Source organism: Petaurus breviceps, unplaced genomic scaffold (assembly GCF_028583685.1).
Source record: "Petaurus breviceps papuanus isolate PSGF00001 unplaced genomic scaffold, PetGlider_PUasm1.0 243, whole genome shotgun sequence".
Taxonomy (NCBI): domain Eukaryota; kingdom Metazoa; phylum Chordata; class Mammalia; order Diprotodontia; family Petauridae; genus Petaurus; species Petaurus breviceps.
In genome coordinates, this window is record NW_027185931.1 from 546,337 (window position 1) to 572,917 (window position 26,581).

Below are 26,581 nucleotides of genomic sequence, written 5' to 3' on the forward strand. Positions count from 1 at the left end.
ATAGAATTTTTAAATTCCCACAATTCTCTCATTACTCCCACATTCATAGAATTTAACATTTTCCATGTTTCCTACTGTCCAGCTCACCTTTGGCCCTTTGGATCCCATCCTCAGTGACAAGACCCAATTTCCTTCTCTCTACCAGATGGCTCCCAGAGATTCCTCCTTGCCTCAAGGTATAATCCAGTTACTGGTGCATTTTAAATGGACCTGGGTAGGTCTAGTGACTACAGATGATCTGAGGGGTGAGGAATTCCTGCGGAAAGTGACAGAGGAGATGGCAAAGCATGGTGTCTGTGCAGCCTTCATAGAGAAGGTCCCTGTCAGTGAGAGATCACATGAAGAATCAGAGCTGTATTTTATGCCCAAGATTATTGCATCCTCAGCTAGGGCAGTTGTAGTTCATGGTGATACAGATTCATTAATGGTTCTCAGATATTCACAACTGCCATTATCCCCAACAACTAAGCTGTGGATCACCACTTCTCACTGGGACATCACCATGAGACCCTACTATGCTGATACTTATGCTTTCAGTGGAGCTCTCACATTTACATACATGACCAATGAGGTTCCTGGTTTTAAGTCTTTTCTCAGGATGGTGAATCCTAATAAATACCCAGAGGACATCATACTTAAGGAGTTCTGGTTGTCATTATTCCAGTGCCAGGATAAACATAAAAGGCTGGAGCTAAAGCAATGTGCAAGAAATGCTTCACTGGAGGCTTTGCCTATATTCCTTTTTGACATGACTATGTCTGGCCTAAGTTACACCATCTACAATGCAGTGTATGCTGTGGCCTGGGCCCTTCATGTAAAACTTCTGATGAAATCAGAGATTGCTTCTGAGGAAACTGGAGAAAGCTGGGTGCCTCATCCTTGGGAGGTAAGTTTCCTTTGGGAACTGGTCTTGTACATTGCTGATTCTTAATATTTTGACTGTGGAAATTATAGAGTGACCTTCTCTGATGGAATTTATAAACACTACAAGTCATGTGAACAGGGTAGAATATAGCAGAGTAAACACAAAACTCAGAATACAGAGTTATGTCTTTATCCATTTGGCTCATGTTAGTTTTAACTCTTGGGGACTTTCTGGTCCCATTGATAACAGATCTTAAAAGTCACCTAAAATTCTGGATTTATTTCAGATGAATAATTTTTTGTTTAAATTACATCTTTCAGACTTTTTGAACCCATGAAACAATTTAATTTTTTTCTCTATTACATTTCATTTTATTGCCCTTAAGTCCATTTCTCCCTTTTATTTTTTAGGATCACACTGAAACCCTTTGTTTTGCATTCAAAGACTTCATCATCTGGCTATCACCATAATTTTCCAGTCTTCTTGCATCTTAAACCCCATTATCATGTACTTGGAGGTTGAGTGGCATTGTCCTTACATTTCCAAACTCAAAACACTCCATCTCTGTACTACAAATATATTCATTGATTGTTGCACATATCTGATATTTTCTTTCTTCTCTTTTTTGTCTGCTGTCTTCTCTGGCTTCCTTCAAGTCCAGACTTAGATTCCACTTTCTATGGGAAATCTTTCCCTATCCCTCTTAATGCGACTGACTTTCTTCTGCTGACTATCTCCAATTCGCCTTTTTATACCTTTTTCCATATAGTTGTTTCCATGTTGTCTCCCCCCAGCACTGGGACCTCCTTAGTGGAAGAGACTGTCTTGCTTTGCTACATAACCACATTTATCAGAGTTTCCAGCACATGCTAAGTGTTTAATCAATGCTTATTGACTCTTGGAATATTGATTAATTTGAATATCCTCTAACCTTCTAGGTATTTGGGGGGACTTCTTTCCATCATGCTAAAATTATGTGCCCCCCAGTGCTCTGTCTTCAGCTTTCCTCCCCTCCTTCAATAATACTTCACTTAGTGATCTCAATAAGCTCATGGGTTCAATGATCATCTCTGTCCTGATTACTTTTGAGTCTCCTTAGCCAGCCCTAAACACTTTGTTGCATGAAATTCACCAAAAAAGTAAACTGAGAATTTTCTCTCAACAAGACAGTAGTTTATATAAATAGGTCCCCAAATCTATTAATAAATAATGACTTAAATGGCACTGCCCCTGGTGTAAAAATCCTGATTTTGAGATCTAAACCCTTTTTTTTAAATAGAGGAAAAAACAGAACAAACAATCATATAATTGTTTATGGGATGGGCAACATCATGAGGTTTGAAAATAGTGGTTGGATACATAAAAGAAAGTGGGCATAGCCAACACATTGGATGAAGATCATCTCTTTTTTTCTAGGAAAAACCTTTGTAAATCTATGGGATGCAGATGCATCCTGAGGTCACTGATAAGGACCCATATATACAGACAGACTGGTGCCTATGGTGTTATTTAAGATCATATTTTTAACAGATGGAACATGATCCTATAGTCCATTTTCTCAATGATACAAATCTTGCATAAAATGTACAGATGCATTATGAGAATATTGAGAACAGAGCTTTTCTGTAACTAACTTTGTGGAAAAACTTGTGCTGTTGCTTTCTAACATCAGAGAAAGAGCAAACTGAACTTTTTCAAACACAAATGTCTACCCCTAGAGAGAGAAAAGAAGTTTTAGTTTGGTTACACAGAATACAGAATTTGGTTACAGAATGAAATCACTTAGAGCAAAATCAAATATAAAATAGAGTATCAAGAATTAATTCTCTCATCTCTCTTGACCTCCAGTTTTTCTTCTTCAGCTTTCTATTACACGTATTATATTGGATCTCTTATTCACATCTTAACCTCCACATGATCAAAACTGAGTTTATCATTATTCCTCCAAGTATTCTTCAAAACTACATCTCTGGGGGGAGGAGCCAAGATGGCAGAGTAAAAACAAGAATTACGCATGGCTCCTGCTCCAAACACATCCAATACCTGTAAAATATGACTCTAAACAAATTTTTGAGCTACAGAACCCACAAAGTGACAGAGAGAAACAAATCTCCTACTGAAGGCATCCTTACAGGCTGACAGGAAGGGTCTATCACACCTCACTGGGAACTGCAAACTGTCCCAAGGGAACCGCATGGACCCAGAGCCAGGTGGCCCCAACCAGCAACACACACTTGTTAGAGCAGACTTCAGGAAAGTGAACAACCAGTAGCAGTGTTGGTTCCCAGACTTCTCAACCCATAAATGGAAAAGAGAAAGTAAAAAGTCAGTGGGGAACTCTGTTGGAACCTGGTGATGGAAGAGTCCAGCCCCTGCCCCCAGGGTGAGAGGTGACAGAGGCATAGCGGCTGTGACTGCTGCACTTTGGCTGCCTCCAGAGCTCCTGACCTGCAGATCTTAGGGGGACCAAGCAACCATTCAGGGGGTAATCACTCTTGCTTTGACCTGCTTGGATCTGGATCATGTTCTGGGGTGGTGGTCCTAGGGTGTGTGGCAGTGTGACAGACCTTTGGTTGTCTGTAGAGAGGGCACTCTCCTCATATGTCTGACAACATTTGTGAAAACCCAAGTGACTTGGTACATAGCTCTCTCCAATGTAGAAGCAGAGTTGTACCATGGCAAAGAGCTCAAAAGTCAAGTAATTGGCTGGCAAGATGAGCGAGCAGAGGAAGCACAATCAGACCATAGAATCCTTTTTTAGGGGCAAAAAGAATCAAAACATGGAAATAGAAGAAGTCAATGAAGTCTAAACTCCTGCATCAAAAGCTCCCCCCAAAAAATATGAACTGGTGATAGGCCATGGGCGAGCTCAAGAAGGATTTTAAAGCTTTTAAAATGGAGGGGAAGAATGAAGAGAGAAAGGGGATGATTGAACTTTACTTTCATTGGATTTGGCCTAAGTAGGGAATAACATACACTCAATTGTGTGTCATACCCTACAGGAAAGTAGGGGGGAAGGGAATAAGTAGGGGATGATAGAAGGGAGAGCAGATTGAGGGACAATGTAATCAGAAGCAAACACTTTTGAAAAGGGACAGGGTCAAAGGAGAAAATAGAATAAGTGGTGGGCAGGATAGGATGGGGGGAAATATATTTAGTCTTTCACAATATAACTACTATAGAAATGTTTTGCATAACTATATATGTACAACCGATATTGAATTGCTTATCTTCCAAGTGGGGGTGGATGGGGAGTGAAGAAAGGAGAGAAATAGGAACTCAAAGTTTTAAAAACATGTTAAAAAAATTTTTTAATTTTAAATTTTTTTTAATTTAAAAGTTTAAAAATTTTTTTAATGTTAAAAATTATTTTTACATGCAACTGGGAAATATGATATGCAGGACATGCAGCATAGAAATCTATCTTGTTATAGAAGAAAGAAAGAAGGAAGGGGATGGAGGGATGATAGAAAGGAGGGCAGACTGGAGGAAGTGGCAATCAGAATGCATATAGTCTTGGGTTGGGAGTCAGGGAGAGGTGGAGAGAAAATTTGGAACACATAATCTTGTGGAAATGAATATTGAAAATGAATAAATATTTTTAAAGGATCCTAAAAAAAGAAATGGAAACAGATCAATGGAACAAAACAGACATACAATTTATAATAGCAAATAAATATATTAACCTTTTATTTGGCAACTGTAGAGACAAGATTTTAAGATAAGAATTCATCATTTTGTAAAAATTGTTGGGAAAACTAGCAAGTACTATGGCAGAAATTAGGCATAAGGTGGTAACTTACACTATTTACCAAGATAAGGTCAAAATGGATATAATGACTGGAAATAAAGAGAAATATGACAAGAAAAAATTTAAGAATATAGAACAAATTACATACCAGACTTATGTATAGGCAAATAATGTATGAATAAACAAGAAACAAGGAAATGAGGCTTAAAACAGATCATTTTAATTACATTAAATTTTAAAAGGTTTTGTACAAATAAAATAAGTGTAGCCAAGATCATAAGGAGAGCAGATGATTAGGAAAAAAAATTATAGATGATTTATCAGATAAAGGTCCCATACTAAGAATATATAAAGAACTTGATCAAACAAGAATATGATTCATTCCCCAACTGACAGATAATTAAAGCATGTCAACAGGAAGTTTTGCAATGAAGATATCAAAACAATTTATAGTCATACAAAAAAAAAGCTCTGAATCCTTATTGACTAGAGAAATGATAATTAAAAGAACTTGAAATATCATTTTACACTTATCAGATTGGCTAAAATGATTGGAGGGGAAAGCAAGAAATGTTGGAAGGGATGTGGAACATTGAGGCAATACTTCAATTTTGGTAGAATTCTAGACTGGTGCAACGTTTTGGACAGCATTCTAGAATTATACCCAAAAAGTTATTAAACTGTCTATATGCTTTGACCCAGCAATACCAGTATTACTTCTTTAATTCTATTTCCAAAGATGATTAAGGAAAAAGGAAAAGAACCTATATGTTCTAAAGTATTTATGACAGCTCTTTTTGTGGTGGGAAAAAACGGGGAATTGCAAGGACAACTGTCAAATGAAGTTGTGGTATATGATTATCATGGAATATAACTGTGCTACAAGAAATAACAAGCTCAAAACCTTAGAAAACATGAAAAGACTTGTACAATGTAAGAGTCAAATGAGCAGGACCATGACAAGGTTGTGTATAATAACATCAACATTCTTTAAAGGACAACTTTAAGTGAAAAAGTCATTTTGTCTATTATAAATACAGAAAGTAAATATGAAAGAGATATGAAGAAAGACACTATGTATATCCAGAAAAAGGACTGATAAATAGAAGTATGTACAGAATTATTTTACATATATATTTGTATGTATGAATGTATACACATGCACATACACACTCAGTTTTCTTGTCTTTAATGGTAACCATCTTTAGTGTGGCAGATGGAAGAAAAATGCAGAAAAAGTAATTTATATAATAACTTAATTGTATGTTTAAAAAGAATATTAAGTTGCACATAGAGATTTGTAGTTTCATGTACAGTAATATTTTATTATACCATCTGATAAATATGCTTATTTTATTCCATAAATTAAAAATACAATAAATACTTTTTATAAGTAGGACAAAATGAGGATTAGAGAGGAAAAGGCACACACTGAGGATAAAGATCAAATTTGGAAGTAATAAGACACTGGGAAAGATGGAATGATAAAATTTTGGGATAAGAGAAAATGAGGATAAAAGAAAGTTTCACTCAAAGAGTATGCAAGTGCAACACCTGTGAGTAATTATGACATCAAGGAACATGATGGGTTCTGTGTGTAGCTGAGGAAGAAACAATGACAAGTGAATAGACTGATGAATAGTAAGTGATGTATGAGACTAACTATACATGTTTCATTCCTCCTAATAAGAAAAATGAAATGGAAGAAACATGAAGACTGTAATCACTGAGCTCCTTTTTTTGGGAAGAAAGAGAATGTTCTGGGGTCAGAAGATGACAACCCAGATGACTGGGTGGTAAATGTGGAAATCAGGACAGCAAGAGTAGATGTTGCTTAATGGAAGTGGTTGAGGGAGGATCTGGAATTGACACTGGGGAGTATCCTGACTCCTGCACCATCGTAAGTAAATCAGGAAACTAAAGAGAAAGTGTGGCCACAATTGGAAAGGGTAACAAAGAAATCAGTGTTTCAGGATAAATCCTGGTTTTAGTGAAATCTATATGAAATGAATAAGAACATACTATGTTTAAGATGAAAAGAAGTTTGATAATTATTAGGCATCCCATGGGGCACAATGTGAATTTATGTTAGATAATTGCTGTTCAGAGACTTAAACTCTTGAATTCTATGGATACTGAGGACCAGGAAGAGGCATCAGGATCTGGCAAAACTTACTGTTCAGCTTGATTATTTATAAATGGTGCCTAAATTGGTGTTCTACCTTGTTCCTTTTAAATAAAGTATGCCTTCCAAAGAGATACACTAGCCATGAGTCAGACCCTAGGAAGATCATGGCATGTCCAAAATCACCTCCTCTCTAGGCAATCAGGTTTCCCTACAAGAAACAATTTCCTTTTCTAACTGTGTTGAACCCCTGTAGGTTTCCTGAGGAATAAGAAAAATAATGATGACAATAATCACTATCATTTTATGGCACTTTAAGATGTACAATTCACTTTGATATATTACCTTATTATGTATTTTTCCTCATTTTAGGGTGCAAGGCTGAGAGAGGATAAGTAAATTCACCAAGGACTTAGAGCTAATAAATGAGTGAGGTAGAATTCCAGCTCACATGTATCATCACTTCAAATAGGGGCACAAATCTCAGTTGACCAAACACCACATTTCTGGCAGAGTGCACAGGTCTTACTTCTGGGAGAGTCCTGGTCTCAGATGTAAAGAAATGACAGGTTTCTCTTCCATTTCAGCTCCACTTCTTTCTGAAGGACCTTCAATTTCACAACAGTGCTGGTGAACAAGTGTTTATGGATGAGAAAAGAAGCTCTGAGGCTCAATATGACCTTAGGAACTATGTGTCCCTCCCTAATGGTAGTGAACTCCTGATGAAAGTGGGTGGATTTATCCCCAAGGCTCCATCTGGTCAAGATTTCACAATAAATGAGGAAGCCATCGACTGGGGATGGTTGGGTTCAAAGGTCAGAGATTACTTGCATGTCAACTTATATGTTCAATCATAAGAACACATCTCACTCTAATTACTGCACTAAACGTTCCATATTTGTGTATAGAAAATATTCAGTACTTATTTTTCCTTTTGCCTTTAAAATAAATATTTGGATAAATAACAGAAAAATATCGGTCAGGTGTATGTTCGAAACACATCAATATTTAGCCCATAGGGGATAGAAGAGAAAAGGTCTTAAAGGTCAACTTGTAGACGCCTTTATTTGACAGATTAGAACACTGGGGTCCAGAAGGCTTTGGACTGTCCCAAGTCCTTCTGAACCCAACTTTATCTACTTTATCCATTTTCTTGCATCTTCATAAATGGTGTGAAACTTCCATTCAGTTGAATTGAATTAAAATAAATTTTCATTCAGCTACTGGCCAAAATGTTCTTCCTACTGAAAGGAAATTAGTGTGACTTGCATTTTCCCAATTTGGACAAATACCTAAATGTCCTCTAATAGGCTCTGTCTCCAGAACACTCTAACTCTTACAAATTTCTAAAGATTCTCATTTCAACTCATTCTAACACGCATGAGTTAGTGTCTCCACAGAAAGGCTATAATCTCCATATTGGGGCTTCAGGAGTAACCTGAAAGGGTCATGGTGATGTCTTCCCTTTGAGTTTCAAATCCTAATTTTTAAAATATTTTTCCCAATATCAATTACCATGTGTAAGTATTCCAGTGTAGTTTAACTAATTAACATCAATTAGTTTTTAGAAAAATATATTTACTGAGAAAATACAGCAAAAAGAAAAGTACAAATATTTCTACCTACCCTGTACTTTAGAACAAACTCTCCCTCATAACAGCTACATTATACATACATACACATGTATACATATACATATATATGAATATATATGTAGGTATGTGTATAGATATAGATATAAATCACAAACAAAATAATTTGCAAAATTATTGCAAATTGATGCCAAAACCACCAAGTAGTTTTCCAAATTCAGTATCAGTACTGAACAAATCATTGCCACTTAAACTGTTGGACTTGGGTCTTGCTTCTCAGGGTTTTGTTGGCTTCATGTCTGGTAAAAAAATAATTCTAGTGTAGTCTTATCATTGGATTTATGATGGCTCACTCTCTAAACCTTGTAAGACCAAAATTTCTTCAACTACAAGCAGCAAAGAAGGAATACAAAGAGGTAACACACAGGAGCCTATGTACACTGGTTACATGTTGCCATTAGTTGGGGAGGGCCCAAAACCTTCAGTCACCAAGAACATTACAACATGTCTCTCACTCAGATAAAAAAAAAAAGTCTAAGTCAATTACTACCTGTTGAATGTGTTCCCAGTTCTGCCTCAGGAACCAACCAAATAGCACCTCATTTTTACATGACAATGGGAGTGCAAACATTAAGAATATATGATGATGGAGTCTTCCAAGTGTATAGAGCCGCAAAAATTAAACAATCAAAAGAGTTCCTGCCCTCAAGGAAATTACCTTCAGGTGGAAGTCAAGATGGCAGAGTAGAAACAGGACCTCCATGTGGTTCTGGCTGCCACCACCTCCAATTCATGTAAAAGGGGACTCTGAACAAACCTTTAGAGCTACAGAACCCACAAAATGACACAGAGAAGCTAACCTCCCACTGAGGACAACCTGGCAGGCTGGCAGGAATTGGCCAGCACATCACTCTGGATCTGAGCCCACCTCCACATAGAGGTTTTAGCCGCAAGGCGGGCCAGAACAGTGCTGGCTGGAGGGACTTCAGATCGCCAGCAGTTGTGGCAGTCCAGAATTATCAACACATAGATGCTAAGGACAAAGTGAGAGGTCAATGCAGTGTGGACTTGGGGACCCAGTAGCTGAGAGAGAGTCAGCTTTTGCACCCAGGGCAAGAAGCCACTGAGGGCTGCAGCACAGTCACCACCATGTGGCAGCTTTAGCTCCTGGCCTGCAGAGTGTAGAGGGACCAAGCGATCAGTCTGAGGGGTGATCGTTCTTGCTTTAACTTGCTTGGATCTGGATTGTTGTCTAGGGTGAAGGTCCTGGGGTGTGTGACCAGCTTGCCAGAGCATGTGGAGTCTTCAAAGAGGGCACCCAACTATTACCTCAAGCAGCTGAGAAAACTCCAGTGTTTGGAATGAAGCTCCCCTATCTGGTAGCAGAGTCCTACTGTGGCAAAAAGCCCAGAGATCAAGTGACTGAGGGGCAACATGACCAGGCAAAGGAAGCAAACCAAGCAGAGCAATCAAACATTAGACACCTATTTTGGGGACAAAAAGGATCAAAGCATGGAACAGGAGGAAGACAGTAAAGTCAGAACTCCTGCACCAAAAGCTTCCAAGAAAAATACGAGCTGGTTACAGGTCATAGAGGACCTTAAGAAGCAATTAAGAGAAGTGGAGGAAAAATAGAGAAGAGAAATGAGAATGATGCAAGAAAATTTTGAAATGAGAGTTAACAGCCTGACAGAAGAAAACAACACCTTAAAAAATAGACTAGGGGCAGCCAGGTAAGAGTGAGTAAGAGCATTGGCCCCAGAGTCGGGATGACCTGGGATCGAATCCGGGCTCAGATACTTACCACCACACCCAGAAATAACTGGCCATGTAACCTTGAGCAAGTTACTTAACCCCAATTGCTTAAAAAAAAAACAGACTAACTTAAATGGCAAAAGATGCTCAAAAAGGCAATGAGGAGAAGAATGCCTTAAAAAGCCAAATTTGCCAAATGGAAAAAGTATCTCAAAACCTCACGGAAAAGAATCATTCCTTCAAAATTAGATTGGAGCAAATGGAAGCTAATGACTTTATGAGAAATCAAGATGCTGTTAAACAGATGCAAACAAATGAAAGAATAGAAGGCAAGGTGAAATATCTCATGGGGAAAACCACTAACCTGAAAAATAGATCCGGGAGAGATAATTTTAAAATTATTGGACTACCTGGAAGCCATGACCAAAGAAAGAACCTGGAAATCATCCTCCAAGAAATTCTCAAGGAAAATTGCCCTGATGTTTTAGAACCAGAGGGCAAAATAGAGGTTGAAAGAATCCACTGATCATCCCCTGAAAAAGATCCCAAAAAGAAAACTCCTAGGAATGTTATAGCCAGGTTCCGAAATTCCCAGATCAAGGAGAGAATATTACAACTAGCCAGGAAGAAACAATTTGAATATTGTGGAAGCACAATCAGGATAACTCAGGATCTGGCGGCTTCTACACTGAGGGATTGAAGGGCTTGTAATGTGATATTCCAGAGGTCAAAGGAGCTGGGATTAAAACCAAGAATCACCTACCCAGCAAAATTTAGTATCATGTTTCATAGGAAAATATGGTCATTCAGTGTAAAAGAAGACTTTCAAGCATTCTTGATGAAAAAACTAGAATTGAATAGAAAATTTGACATTCATATACAAGAAGCAAGAGAAGCATGAGAAGGTAAACAGTGAAAAGAAATCATAAGGAACTTAACAAAGTTGAACTATTAATATTCCTACATGGAAAAACGATAATTGTAACTGATGAAACCTTTCTCAGTATAAAAATAGTTGAAGCGAATAGAAATATATATCACAGGGTATACAGGCATATGAATACATATGTGATTGTGTGTATATATGTTTACAGGTATACATAGATAGAGGGCACAGGACCAATTTAATAGGAAGGGATGATACTTAAAAGGTGAAATCAAGAGGTGAGAGAGGAATATAATGAGAGGAGATGGGGAGAGACAGAATGGGGTAAACTATCTCATATAGAAGAGGCAAGGGAAAATGGTTACAGTGGAGGGGAAGAATAGGAAGGCAAAAGGGTATGGGTCAACCTTATTCTCATTGAATTTGTCTCAGGGAGGGAATAGCATACACACTAAATAGGGTATCTCACCCTATAAGAGAGGAGGGGGGAAGGGATGAGAGGAGGGATGATGGAACGGAGGGCAGGGTGGGGGGGGGGGAGTTGGAAGCACCCTCTTATGAAAAGGGATGGGATTAAAATATATAACAGAACAAGTGGGAGGTGGGATAGGACCGAGGGAAACATAGTCAGTCTTTTACAATATATCTACCATGTTAATATTTTGCATTAGCTACACATGTACAACCTGTACTGAATTGCTTATCTTCCCAGTAAGGGTGGGTGACAAGGGAAGAAGGGAATGAAACTGGAATTCAAAGTTTTAAAATCAAATGTTTAAATATATATACTATTATTAATACTATTTTACATGTAATTGGGAAATAAGTTATACAGGCACTGGGACATAGAGATTCACCTGCCCTACTGGAAAAGTCGAAGCGAGTATGGGAGAAGATATGGGAGAGAGCAGTTTGGAGGAGGGGATATCCTGTGGTGATGAGGGGTGGCAATAGGGTTAGCAGGAAGTCAGGTCTTATCTAAGACCAGAAAGCCTGTGATTCAGTCTGGAAAGAATTCAGCCCAAGCCAACTTGAAGTCAGAGTTGTAAAAGTTTATTGTACACTTTACAGCAGGCAAGAGTCCTTAGGGGTCGTGCCAGTTTATTGTTAGGCTGTACAGAGGGCAAGAGTTCTTAGGGAACCTGCAAGCTTAAAGAAGACACATTCATAGCTTTTAAGGAGTTAAGGCTATTCATTGGATGTCAATTATGCTGACCAGGTAAGGAGAGGGTGGGATTAGGGAGGAGTTAAGGTGGGGCCAGTGGTTAAAGGAACATGCACTTTTAATGTGAACTTCTCAGGCGTATTGCCCATAATTTACTGGGAAATAGCCCAAGGTGGGTGCTACCTGGAGGTGTGGTTTTAGGCTTAAAACGTCACTAAGTCAGCTAGTGGTCAAGGGCTGACAGGGAAGTGTCCAGTCTGCAATCCATCAGTGCCATGTTTGACAAGATTGATGTCTGGGAACCAAGGCTAATGGAGAATCAGTGTGTGGATAATTACTAAGGAGTTAACCTAGAGATAGGGTATTGAAGGATTCATGGGGCAGCCAGACACTATACAAGGGGGTGATAATAGTTGCCTAAGCTGGAATGTTTATATATACTTTTGTGAAATATTCATAGGTGTAGTCTGTTATTGTTCCAAGCTGATATAAACAGTTCATGAATTGTTGCTGGGCAGAGTTAATGCTCTGAAGCTAGGCAGAGTTTGGGTAGGGGAAAGGGGCAGAGTTAATGCTCTAAGGCTGGGGGAGGGGGAATGAGTGTGATTTTACAAACTGATTTTACAAATTCGTTTTACAGACTGATGTTACAAATTGGTATTAGAAACCTATATCCCAAGCACCCCATCAGTGGGACAACTATTATGGGGCAGTGGGTAGGGGAAAAATGGGGAGAAAATTTGTAACTCAAAATCTAACAGAAATGAATGATGTAAATCAGAAGTTAACAAAGCATTTGAAAAATGAAAAAAAAAAGAATATATGACGATGATTGTAATAGAAAAGAAAACATTGTCATCACACAATATTACCTCTTTCTGGAAGAAAGTAGCTCTTCCACATGGACTGCCAACAGGCAAAGCACACTACTTTTCCTCTGGTTCTCATGGGCCAGGTACAAACTATGAGAGAGTGTAATGGCGAGTAAAGAAGTACTTAGCACCTTTTTTTCAGCTACTTAAATATTTAGCACCTTGATTGAGCCCCTTGTGATTTGAAGGTGGGTGGAACTTGCTGACCAACAGGAAGGGTGGAACAAGAACGAGAAACACCATATAAAAGGAGGAGCACAAGCTGGGACTGAGCAGAACTGAGAAGGAGAACACTTGTAGTGGCCGGCAGTCTTTTTGACTGCTCTGTCAGTGTTGATTTCTGTTTATTACTTTGTCAGACAGAAACATTTTGCTTGTGAAATTAGGTTACTTTGTCAGATCTGTCTGCTGGCAAGATCATCAATTCACTATCTGCCTGTGAAATCAAAACAGACCCACCAACAAGGTCTGAGAGCTCAACACAAATTGACAGTATAGTCCCAGGACCTCTGAAACCCTCCTCCAGTACTTATGTAAGGAGACAACAAGAAAATCCTCTTTCAGGGATTTCAGTAAGGTCCCAGGTCTTCTGTACAAAGTATTACCAAAAAAATCAACACAGACACAAGAGACAAACATAGTGCCGCCACCACAAGGATTCCCTTCTCAATACTTCTCTCTCCCAGCTTGGGCTCTGTAAGGGTTATTGGATGTAAAGATCTTCCATGCCCCATTGGACTTACTGACGTAGCAGGAAGGGGCGGAGCAAGAGGAAGCAGAAGCCAAGCTGGAGTTCCTGCGGTGGCTGGCAGTGGTGGCGATGGCAGCAGCAGCAGCAGAGGCAGCAGCAGCGCAAAGCCCTTTTTGAGTTAGCCAGAATTTCTGCTAAGGACTCCTGCTGAGGACTGCCAGGGGCCGGAGCTGCTGGGAGCGTGCTTCCTGGACGCTGGGTGGTTGCTGTGAGTGGGGAGAGGAGGACCTTTGCCTGAGGGAGCCTGTTCTGTTTTAAAGGCTTGAAAATGTGGGTGCTTTCTACTTTATCTACCTGTGCCAATGTCATAACTACTCTGATGGCTTTCACTTTCTGGTTTTGGGACTCAGTCTTTTGGTATCTTAATAAATTTTCTAGTTTATTTCCCCATATGGCAAGCATGATGTATTTTGTGATGGATAATTATATCAGCATATTTGTAATCTCTATAGGCATTGTGAATATGGCATTACTGATACATTTGGAGACCACGAAGGGACCACAAAATGTCAGGCCTCTATTTGGAAGCAGTGGGGCTTTAGAGGGAGAAATGGCTATTCCAGGATGGGAGGATTTGCCTTATTCCTCTCTAGCCAGAGAATGGGCTAAAAGCACAGGGCCCTGTGAAAACTGGGAACCAAGGCTAAAAGAGGGAGAACCTGGAGATTTGTAAAGATGTTTGAAAGCAATACCCATAGAACCAGGCAAAGAACTGGCAGGAGTGTGCAGGAGAGGCTGGGTGCTGCTAACAAGTTATTGCCTTATGTGTAAAAGTAGGGATAAGCTGCTGGAGGAAAGAGCTCGGATGGCTAGGGAGTCAGCTGGTTTGCCTGAGGATTCTTCTGTGTCACAGCACTCAGAAGAGCAAACTGGAGGGACTCATGTGGTCCAGGAGCAAGCTACTGTTCATGTAGCTAAAAGGAAGCAAAAAACTAGCAGAAGGAATATGCATGCAGCTTTTGTACAGGCTGGGCAGAGTTGCCCTGACAGCTTCCAGGAGAATGTGTGTGAGGAGAATGGAGCAAGGTTAGATGAGGAGTCTTCTAATGTAGAAGCTCTCCCCATAAGAAGAAGAAGACAGGAGAACCACCGAGGCAAAACAGAGTCCAGGGAGAAAATTGAAGATTTCACTCAACAGGAGATCACTGATATATTGAGTAGATTCACCCAAAGAATGGGGGAGTCTTTAGTGTCTTGGATAGTAAGAATCACTGATGAAGGCACCGGAGGAATAACACTGAACAATGAGGACTGTTTAAAATTCGGAAGTATCAGTCAGAATCCTTTTGTACACCAGGCTTTTAGGGATCACCATATGCAAGGAGGAAATAACAAAACTAATCTTCTAGCTTTAGCTGCAGAAGGATGCAAAAAGCAATATCCTACTGAATCTATGTGCCCTAGGGGAGACAGACCCTGGTACTCACTTAGAGACTGTATGAGAAAGCTAAAGGAGGAAGTAATGAAAACTGCTATCCTGATTGGAGATGCAAATGCATATTATGATACCCCCCTAGGAGTTCCTCCTAGAAATATCATAGTGATGACGGCTCCTCCTGCATATAAGCACCTAATTCTGACACTATTAATTGGAGAAATAGGGCACCCTCTTTCAGAGGTGCTGGATAAGATTTCACAATTAAGCGGTTTAGGGGAATGGGAAAAAGACAAATTGCCTCGAGAGAGAGAAGAGTAAACAGCCAGAGGATTCAGAGAACTTTATTTGAACTCTCGTTTTGAATTGAGGTAATAATGCTATGTACTTTGTGTTTGTTGAAGGCCCAGTGGCCACTTTGGTAACTTTAGTTCTGTACCTTGAAAATGTGACCTAAGAGATGTTTAGTGCTAATTCAAAAGTAAATTGTCTATGCTATGGGCATGAAAGATCTTGGGGCCGAAGGAGGAGTTTTGTAGCGGCAAGCACCCCAAGCACATCCTCAGGGTTTGCTGCCCATACAGGTTCTTGGATCTGCTTTGTTAAAGGAAAGCAACTCAAAATGGGTTAACAAGCTTACTTTAATCAGTCAGACATATATCATTTACCTTGTTCAGGGGAAAGAGGTCAGCACCCCGAACTTCAAAGCATGCAGGCAGAATTATCAAGACAGAAACAGATCAAGTAGACAGATTTCCAAACTGTCCAACCATTACATCCATACCCAGTCAACATCTGGGTTTCCACATCTGGGTTTTTCAAAGCCGGGGGGGCCCTGGACAACAGCTTCCCAGAATACAGATCAAATCACAGAATACTTCTCAAAGTGAGCCCCCAAAACAAAGCCTCACATCAGGGCTTATATAGCCTTCTCCTGGCTCAGAGAATGTAACAACCTTCTGGACCCACTGGCCAATCAAAAAGTATCTACTGAAAAACAAGCCTCCCACCCCAGGCTTCAGGTGCACTTTAGCCTAGGGGCAGGGAAGATCTTCCAAGTTTGCATTCCCATTACAGGCTCAGCCTTTTATCTCGTCATTAGCTCCTCCCTGTTTCACCCACCTCTTACTTCCTTTCTGTTCCCTCCCACTGTGGGATTCACAATTTCTGTTTCTTAACAAAGACTTGACATAATCACAGCAAGGCTCAACTGAACCAAGGTACTAAGTACTTGTTTACTTGCCATTACAGGATATTCCAATAGTGATGTCCACTAACACATAAGCCAGGTATAATGATCAGAGTGGTACTGGAGGATGTGATTTCTTGGCCTACACAATCCATCACAAATATCCCTTTAGTGAATGGTGTTCTTTCAATTCTCCTGTTAATGGCTTAGATCCCCTGTTCTGTATGCAGTGAGAGCTGTCAACCTGGATACAGGAAGACAGCTAAGGAGGGAGAGCCGATCTGCTGCTTCAGCTGCTCACAATGTCCAGAGGGGGAGATTTCCACTGAAATTCGTAAGTGTCTATGGGGTCTTCTTTTCTTTGTTGTTTGTTTTTTTGGCCTTTATTAATTTGTTTATTTACTTTTAGTTTACAAGATTCAATTCCACAATTCGTTGAGTTTCAAATTTTATCAAATTTCCTCCCCTTACCCTACCATGGCGGCATACAATCAAGTATAGGATCTGCAAATACTTTCACATTAGACATTAGTAAGGTTATAAAGAAGGATTGTATCAGATGGAATGAACAATGAGAAAACAAAACAAGAAAAAGAAAAAGAGCTTTGCTTCAACCTGGATACAAAATCAGTTCTTTCTACCTGTTTTTCTGGATGGAGACATCTGTCACCATCATGAGTCTTTTGGGGTTGACTTATAACCCTGTGTAATGGGAATGCAAATTTGGAAGATCTTCCCTGCCCCTAGGCTAAAATGCACCTGAAGCCTGGGGAGGGAGGCTTGTTTTTCAGTAGATACTTCTTGATTGGCCAGTGAGTCAATAAGGTTGTTACATTCTCTGAGCCAGGAGAAGGCTATATAAGCCCTGATGTGTAGCTTTGTTTTGGGACTCACTTTGAGAAGTGTTCTGTGATTTGATCTGAATTCTGGGAAGCCATTGTTGAGAGTACCCCGGCTTTGAAAAACCCAGATGTGGAAACCCAGATGTTGACTGGGTATGGATGTAATGGTTGGACAGTTTGGAAAGCTGTCTACTTGATCTGTTAATGTCTTGATAATTCTGCCTGTATATTTTGAAGCTCGGGGTGCTGACCTTTTTCCCCTGAACAAGGTAAACGATATATGTCTGACTGATTAAAGTAAGCTTGTTAACCCATTTTGAGTTGCTTTCCTTTAACAAAGCAGATCCAAGAACCTGTGGTGGCGGCAAACCCTGAGGACGCCGGGGTGCTTGCTGCTACACCCTGCATTGCTGAGAAGAGTCCAGTCTATCAAAGTTGGTCATCACACATACATTGTGTCTGTAAATGTGTACAAATTTCTCCAGGTTCTACTCTTCTCATTCAACAGAAGTTCATATAAGCCTCTCCAGGTAAATATGAAGGCCATCTGCTCCTCATTTCTTATAGCACAATATTATTCCATTACATTTATATACCACAACTTGTAGAGCCATTACCCAATTGGTGGCCACCCCCTTAATTTCCAATTCTTTGCCACTACAAAAAGAGCTACTATAAATATTTTTGTACATATGAATCTTCCTCCCACTTCTATGATATCTTTGGGATACAAACCTAGAAGTGGTATTGCTGGGTCAAAGGGTATGAAATTATTTATAGCCCTTTGGGCATGATTCCAGATTGCAATCCAGAATGGTTGGATCAGTTCATAACTCCACCAGCATTGCATTAGTGTTCCAATTTTTCCACATCCTCTCCAGCATTTGTCATTTTCCTGTTTTGTAATCTTAGCCAATCTGACTGGTGAGATGTGCTACCTCAAAGTTGTTTTGATTAGCATTTCTCTAATCAATAGTGACAGAGCATTTATTCATATACTTATAGATATCTTTAATTTCTTCCTCTGAAAACTTCCCATTCATATACTTTGACCATTTATCAATTGGGGAATGACTTGTATTCTTATAGATTTGATTCAATTTTCCACTTCCCTCCTAATCTTGGTTACATTGTTTTTGTTTGTACAGAAGTTCTTCAATTTAATATAATCAAAATTATCCATTTTACATTTCATAATGCTCTCTAATTCTTGTTTGGTCATTAAGTCTTCCCCTCTCCAAAAATCTGACAGGTAAACTATTCCTTGCTTTCCCAGATTACTTAGTATCAGCATTTATACCTAGATCATGCACCCATTTAGACTTGATTTTGGTATATGTTATTAAATAATAGTCTATGACAAGTTTCTGCCATACTGTACTCTAGTTTTCCCAGCAGTTTTTGTCAAATAGTGAGTTCTTAGCCCAAAAACTGGGGTCTTTGGGCTTATCAAATAGTAGATTACTATAGTTATTTACTGCTGAATCTTGTGTACCCAATCTATTCCACTGATCCACTACTCTGTTCCTCATCCAGTACCAAGAAGTTTTGATGACTGCTGCTTAAAACAGATGAAAACCTGGTAAGGCTAGACCACCTTGCCTAGCATTTCTTTCCATTAATTCCCTTCACATTGTGGACCTTTTGTTCTTCCAAATGAATTTTTTTTACTATTTTTTCTAGCTCTATAAAGTAGTTTTTTGGTAAATTGATTGGTATGGCACTAAATATAAAATTTAATTTAGGTAAAATTGTCATTTTATTATATTAGCTCAACCCAGCCATAAGCAATTGTAGCAGCAAGCACTCCAGCATCCACAGGGTGGCTGCCAACACAGGTTCTTGGATCTGCTTTGATAAAGGAAAGCAACTCAAAATGGGTTAACAAGCTTACTTTAATCAGTCAAACATATATCGTTTACCTAGTTCAGGGGGAAAAGGTCAGCACCCCGAACTTCAGAGTATACAGACAGAATTATCAAGACAAAGAAACAGATCACGTAGACAGGTTTCCAAACTGTCCAACCATTACATCCATACGAAATCAACATCTGGGTTTTTCAAAGCTGGGGGGCTCTCAAGGGCTTCCTGGAGTCTCATCTGATCAAATCACATAAGACTTCTCAAAGTGAGACCCAAAACAAAGCCTCAAATCAGGGTTTACATAGCCTGCTCCTGGCTCAGAGAATGTAACAACCTTCTGGACCCACTGGCCAATCAAAAAGTATCTACTGAAAAACAAGCCTCCCACCCCAGACTCCAGGTGCACGTTAGCCTAGGGGCAGGGAAGATCTTAAAAATTTACATTCCCATTACAGCAATTGATGTTTTTCCAATTAGTTAGATCTGACTTTATTTGTGTTAAAAGGGTTTTGTGGTTGTGTTCATATAGGTTGTAGGTTTGTTTTGGCAAGTAGATTCCCAAATATTTTATAATGTCTACAGTAACTTTAAATGGGATTTCTCTTTCTATCTCTTCTTGTGGGATTTTATTGGAAATATACAGGAATGCCAAGGATTTATGCAGGTTTATATTATATCCTGCAACTTTGCGAAATTTATTTATTATCTCAAGTAGTTTTTTTACTTAATTCTCTAGGATTCTCTAAGTATATCATCATATCATCTGCAAAGAGTGATAGCTTTGTCTCTTCTTTGCCTAATTTGATTTCTTTGATTTCTTTTTCTTCTCTAATAGCTACTACTAACATTTGTAGTACCAGATTGAATAAGAGGGGTGATAGTGGACACCCTTGTTTCACACCTGATCTAATTGGAAATGCGTCTAGCTTATCACCATTACATATGATACTTGCTGATGGCTTTAAATAGATGCTACCTATTATTTTAAGGAAGGCTCCATTTATTCCTATACTTCCTACTGTTTTTAATAGGAATGGATGCTGCATTTTGTCAAAAGCCTTTTCTGCATCTAGTTTTGTTGTTGATATTATCAATTATACTGATGGTTTCCCTAATATTAAACCATCCTTGCATTCATGGAATAAATCCTACCTGATCAAAGTGTATTATTCTTGTGATAAGTTGCTGTAGTCTTTTTGCTAATATTTTATTTAAAATTTTTGCATCTATATTCATGAGGGAAATTGTTCTATAATTTTCTTTCTCTGTTTTATCTCTTCCTGATTTAGGTATCAATACCATATTTGTCTAATAAAAAGAATTTAGTAGGACTCCTTGTTCACTAATTTTCCCAAATAGCTTGTAGAGTATTGGAATCAATTGTTCTTTAAATGTTTGATAGAATTCAAAAGTAAATCCATCTGGCCCTGGAGATTTTTTTCCTATGGAGTTCACTGATGACTTGTTTGATTTCTTTTTCTGAGATGGGGTTATCTAAGTAATTTACTTTCTCTTCAGTTAAACTGGGCAACTTATACTTTTGTAAATATTCATCCATTTCACTAAAATTGTCAAATTTATGTGCATACAATTAGGCAAAATAATTCCTAATCATTTTTTAATTTCCTCTTCATTGGAGGTAGATTTAACCTTTTCATTTTTGATACTAATAACTTGGTTTTCTTCTTTTTTTTTTGCTGTTTTTTGGAAGGCAATTGAGGTTAAGTGACTTGCCCAAGGTCACATGGCTAGCTTTTGTGTCAAGTGTCTGAGGTCAGATTTGAATTCAGGTCCTCCTGGCTCCAGGGCCAGTGGTCTATTCATTGCACCACCTAGCTGCCCCACTTCTTTCTTTTTTAATCATATTGACTAAGGGTCTATCAATTTTATTGTCTTTTTTTTTTTTCATAAAACCAGATCTTAGTTTTATTTATTAATTCAATCGTTTTCTTAATTTCAATTTTATTAATCTCTCTTTTGGTTTGAGTATTTCTAAGTTAGTATTTAATAAGGGATTTTCAATTTGTTCTTTTTCTAGCTTTTTCAATTGCATGCCCAATTCATTGACCTCCACTTTCTCTAATTTATTCATGTATGCACTCAGGGATGTAAAACTTCCCTTAAGAACTGCCTTTGCTGCATGCCACAAGTTTTGGTAGGTTGTCTCATTATTGTCATTCTCTTGAATGAAGTTACTGATTGTTTCTATAATTTCTTGCTTGACCCACTCATTTTTTAGGATTATATTGTTTAATTTGCAATTAGTTTTTAGTCTATCTTTCCATGGCCCTTTATTGAATATGATTTTTAGTTCATCATGATCTGTGAAGGATGCATTTAATATTTTTGCCTTTCTGCACTGAATTGTAAGATTTTTATGCCCTAGTACATAGTCGATTTTTGAGTATGTGCCATGAACCACTGAGAAGAAAGTATATTCCTTTTCATCCCCATTCATTTCTCTCCAGAGATTTATCATATCTAGCCTCTCTAAAATTCTATTCACCTCCTTAACTTCTTTCTTGTTTATTTTGAGGTTAGATTTATCAAGTTCAGAGAGAGGGAGATTAAGATCCCCCACTAGTTTAGTTTTGCTATCTATTTCTTCCTCCAATTCCCTTAAATTCTCCTCTAGGAATTTGGACACTATACCACTTGGTGCATATATGTTAAGTAATGATATTGCTTCATTCTCGAAGGTGCCTTTTAGCAGGATATAGTTTCCTTCCTTATATCTTTTAATTAGATCTATTTTTGCTTTTGTTTTTTCTGAAATAAAGATTGCTACCCCCACATTTTTTATTTTAGCTGAAGCATAGTATATTCTACTCCACCCTTTTACCTTTACCCTGTGGGTATCCCTTTTTTTCAAATGTGTTTCTTGTAGAATTGTAGAAATATTGTAGGATTATGGTTTTTAATCCATTCTGCTCTCAGCCTAATTTTCCACAAGCCCTCATGACTGATAATATCAAAGGTCTGGTTAGATCAATGAATGTTGTTGATAGACCTCTGTTGCTCTCCTGATATTTCTACTGGATTTTTTAGGCAGCATGTCAACACTGAATCTACCTTCTTTGACCCTTTCTGAAGCCATACTGGCTCTCAGGTAGATGACAATCTTCCAGGTGAAGGATCAACCTATTAAGGAAGATTCTAGCAAGAATCTTTCTAGGATTACCCAAGAAAGAAAATCCCTCACCATCAACCGTTGTGATTGACACAGGACAATCTATATCCTTTATCTTTACAGAGATGAACAATGGAGGCATCTTTGACCTCCTGGGGGATAAACTTCTCCTGCTATGTAACCCAAAAAAAATTCATTCAAATTTTTGTATAAGTAATGGGTCCCTCATATTGCAAATTTCAGCTGGAATAAAATTATGACCAGGTGCTTTAACAGAGGATATGGGTCTAATGGTATTCAAAATCTCTTCTTCAGTTGTAAATTTGGCTAGAGAGGGATGGACTTCAACCACAGGTAAATGGTCAATGGCTTCATCATTGACTAATGAAGGTCTGTTGAAAAGAGTATGAAAAAGTTGACCTCATCCCTCTAGGATCATTACCTTATCACTAATCAATGTGAGTCAAGCAGAACGGAGAACTTGAGATGCACCATAGATTTTGACCCCTTAAGTATACTGTAGAGCATAATAATTATTGCTATCAGTAAAAGTGAATTTCATCTGCCTTCTTACTGAGTCAAGATTTGTCTGCCTCTCTAAAATTCACTTGTACTTTACTTTTGATGGATTTAAATGGTGCTTTCTTATAGATGGATGAACTATCCTGCTGTAAAATCCAATGGAATTCTCATTTTTCATTCAGCAGCTTCTGAATTTCCCCATCATTTTCATCCATCCAGTCTTGACACAGATGAGCAAATGCAATGTTTTGTATAGAATCTTGTAAACTGCCCACTTTTTTCTGCTCCACTGTTGCCAAATATGTGTTACCTGAGCTTTCCCTTCGAGTTAATAACAAATTTTTCCCACCCATAGAAGCACTCTAATCCTTTGACATTAAGTCCTCTGATAGATGTCTTGCTTTCCAGCTACTGTTTGTTGAATTCAAATATTGAACTGAGGAAGATAAGTCTATGATAACTCCAGCACTCTGCACCATATATTGCCTTTGTCACTCTCATATTCTGTCTCTTCTTACAATGATATGGTCTATGGAATGCCAATGCTTACTATGAGGATGCAAGAAGTTATGTTGTGTTTAGCTAAACAGAAGACAGTACTGGTGTTAAGAAGGTCATGAAATGCACCAGTCTTCAGCAGTAAGTGATGGTTGCTGTTGTTATTTCTTACTCCTTTCCTTCACAGGACTTTCTGCCATGTCTCCTACTCAGTGATGTACCCAAGGTCACTCAGCTTGTAAAGAACTGTGGCCACATTTGAACTCACATCTTCCTGAATCCTTGCTGCCTCAAAAAGTCAGCATAAAGACATGGGAAAGATTTACCATACTAGTAAAATCACAACCTCAGTTTAAAAAACAAAAGAAGTGAGGAGGTGAAGCCAAGATAGTGGAGTAATAGGGAATCACCTGATCTCTACCCCAAACTCTCCTAATACCTTTATAAAAGATGCTAAGTAAATTCTAGAGCAGCAGAATCCACATAAAGATGGAGTGAAACAAATTTTCAGCCAAAAACAAGTTGGAAGGTCATCAGGAAAGGTCTGTTACACCAGAAAGTGAGAAGAGTGGAGGTTGTGCCAATCCAGACCTGGCCTGAGAAAACCCAGAGTAGGTATCAGGGTGACTGAATCACTGGCAGCAATGGCAGTGTCCAGACCTCTCAGCCCACAACTTAGAAGGTCAGCAAGACAGGTATATTCTGCCTAGATTAGAGTGGAGTACAATGCAGTGCAGGTTGCTCCAGCACAGCCCCAGCTACAGCCAACCAAAACTAGGCCTTATGAGTGACTGAATCAACAGTGGTGGCAGCAGCATGTGCTTCCAGAGTTCTCAGCTCACACATTATAAGGAGGTTCAACCACTGATCATAAGGTGATTACAGGGGTTAACTTGGTAGCACTAAAGGCAGGACTACATTGCTTTACCCACACTCAGATCAAAATGGCAGTCCCAGGTGGCAGGGCCAGGATGAGGAGGCACATTAGCACAACAGGGCTTATGACTCCAGGGGATTAAGGACCTTCCTCATAGTTCTAGGGCAAAAAAGAGTGCTTATCATTGCTCACAGACCATAGCACAGGCCAGGAGAGTAGTAAAAAACTCATCTTTGATCACACCACCTTAGAAGAACTGAAGCCTTGCAGGTTCTTAGAAGTATCTCTGAAAACAGCTGCACAAAACTCCTGAAGCTTGGAGTTTTTTTTTCCATGGTCTGTCTTCCACCATGGAAATACATGCTTTAAAAAAGAGTTAAAAATCAAGTAATAAACCCGGAAAATGAACAACATGCAGAGGAAAATTCTGAGTATGGAAAGGTACCATAGTGACAAGGAAGACCAAAAAACACACTTAGAAGAAAATAACTAAGTCAAAGCTCCTACATTCAAAGCCCTCCAAGAAAAATATGCATTGCTTGTAGACCATGGAAGAGCTCAAAAAGGATTTTGAAGACCAAGTAAGAAAGCTAGAGGAAAAATTGGGAAGAGAAATGAGAATGATGCAAGAAAATCATTAAAAGCCAGTCAACAACCTGACTGAAGAAAATAACACATTAAAAAAAAGACTAACTCAAATGGCAAAAGAGGCTGAAAAAGGCAATGAGGAGAAGAATGCCCTAAAAAGCCAAATTTGCCAGATGGAAAAAGAATCTTAAAAACTCACTGAACAGAATCATTCCTTCAGAATTATACTGGAGCAAATGGAAGCTAATGATTTTATGAGAAATCAAGATACTATTAAACAGATCCAAACAAATGAAAAAATAGAAGGCAATGTGAAATATCTCATTGGAAAAACCACTGTCATGGAAAAAAGATCCAGGAGAGATAATTCAAAAATTATTGTACTACATGAAAATGATTTTTTAAAAAGAACCTAGAAAGCACCCTTCAAGAAATTCTCAAGGAAAATTTCCCTGATGTTTTAGAACAAGAGGGAAAAACAGAAGTTGAAAGAATCCACCTCTTGAAAAAGACCCCAAAAAGAAAATTCCTAGGAATACTATAGCCAGGTTCCAGACTTCCCAGACCAAGGAGAAAATATTACAAGCAGCCAAGAAGAAACAATTTGAATATTGTGGAAAAACAATCAGGATAACACAGGATGTTAAAGTTTCTAAATTGAGGGATAAAAGGGCTTGGAATATAATGTTCTGGAGGTCAAAGGAGCTAGGATTAAAACCAAGATTCACTTACCCAGCAAAACTGAGCATCATGTTTCAGGGAGAAAAATAGTAATTCAATGAAATAGAGGACTTTCAAGCATTCTTGATAAAAAAAACAGAGTTGAATAGAAAATTTGATATTCAGATACAAGAAGCAAGAGAAGCATGAGAAGGTAAACAGGGAAAAAAATCATAAGGAACTTATCAAAGTTGAAATCTTTACATTCCTACATGGAAAAACCATAATTGTAACTTATGAAACTTTTCTCATTATAAGAATAGTTGAAGCAACTATAAACACACACACATATAGGATATATGGGCGTATGAATACATATGTGAGTGTGTATATATGTGTACAGGTATACATAGATAGAGGGCACAGGACCAATTGAACAGGAAGGGATGATACTTGAAAGGTGAAATTGAGAGATGAGAGAGGAATACAATGAGAGGAAATGGGGAGAGGTAGAATGGAGTAAATTATCTCATATAGAAGAGGCAAGGAAAACTGTTACAATGGAGGGGAAGAACAGAAAGGCAAAAGGGAATGGGTCAATCTTACTGTCATTAAATTTGGCTTAGCGAGGGAATGACATACATACTAAACAGGGTATCTCACCCTACATGAGAGTAGGAGGGAAGGGGATGAGAGAGAAGTTAGAAGCACACACTTTTGAAAAAGGACGGGGTCAAAGTAGAGAATAGAACAAGTGGGGGGGGGGCAGGATAGGATGGAGGTAAATATAGTCAGTCTTTCACAATATATCCACTATGGAAATGTTTTGCATAGCTATATGTGTACAACCTATATTGAATTGCTTATCTTCCCGGTAAGGGTGGGTGATGAGAGAGGAAAGATAAGAATCTGGAATTCAATGTTTTAAAATCAAATGTTTAAAAAATATATTATTTTTTTTACATGCAACTGGGAAATAAGATATACAGGCAGTGGGGTATAGAGATCCATCTTGACCTACTAGAAAGTTGGAGGGGGGGATGGGGAGGATATAGGAGAGAGCAGATTGGGGGAAGGGGTATACAGTGGGATTGCTGTTTGGGTGGTGGGTAGGGGAAAGACAGGGAGAAAATTTATAACTCAAAATCTTGTGGAAATGAATGACGTAAACTAAAAATAAACATAAAATTTAATTTAAAAAAATAAAATGATACCTTAAAAAAAGAGACTTGGACAAATTGCAAAATAGGTCCAAAAATGCAAAGAAAAAATGAA

General features: G+C 38.5%; 1 protein-coding gene across 1 annotated transcript in view; it reads left to right on the forward strand.

Annotated features, from left to right (window-relative positions):
• Positions 1 to 26,581, forward strand: part of LOC138167650 (vomeronasal type-2 receptor 26-like) — a 51,008-nt gene that overhangs the window by 20,065 nt on the left and 4,362 nt on the right. Inside the window, exons 3-5 of the mRNA XM_069096583.1 lie at positions 83 to 886; positions 7,329 to 7,556; positions 16,537 to 16,660. Of these exons, the coding sequence (XP_068952684.1) occupies positions 83 to 886; positions 7,329 to 7,556; positions 16,537 to 16,660 (1,156 nt within the window). The remainder of the gene's footprint in view (positions 1 to 82; positions 887 to 7,328; positions 7,557 to 16,536; positions 16,661 to 26,581) is intronic.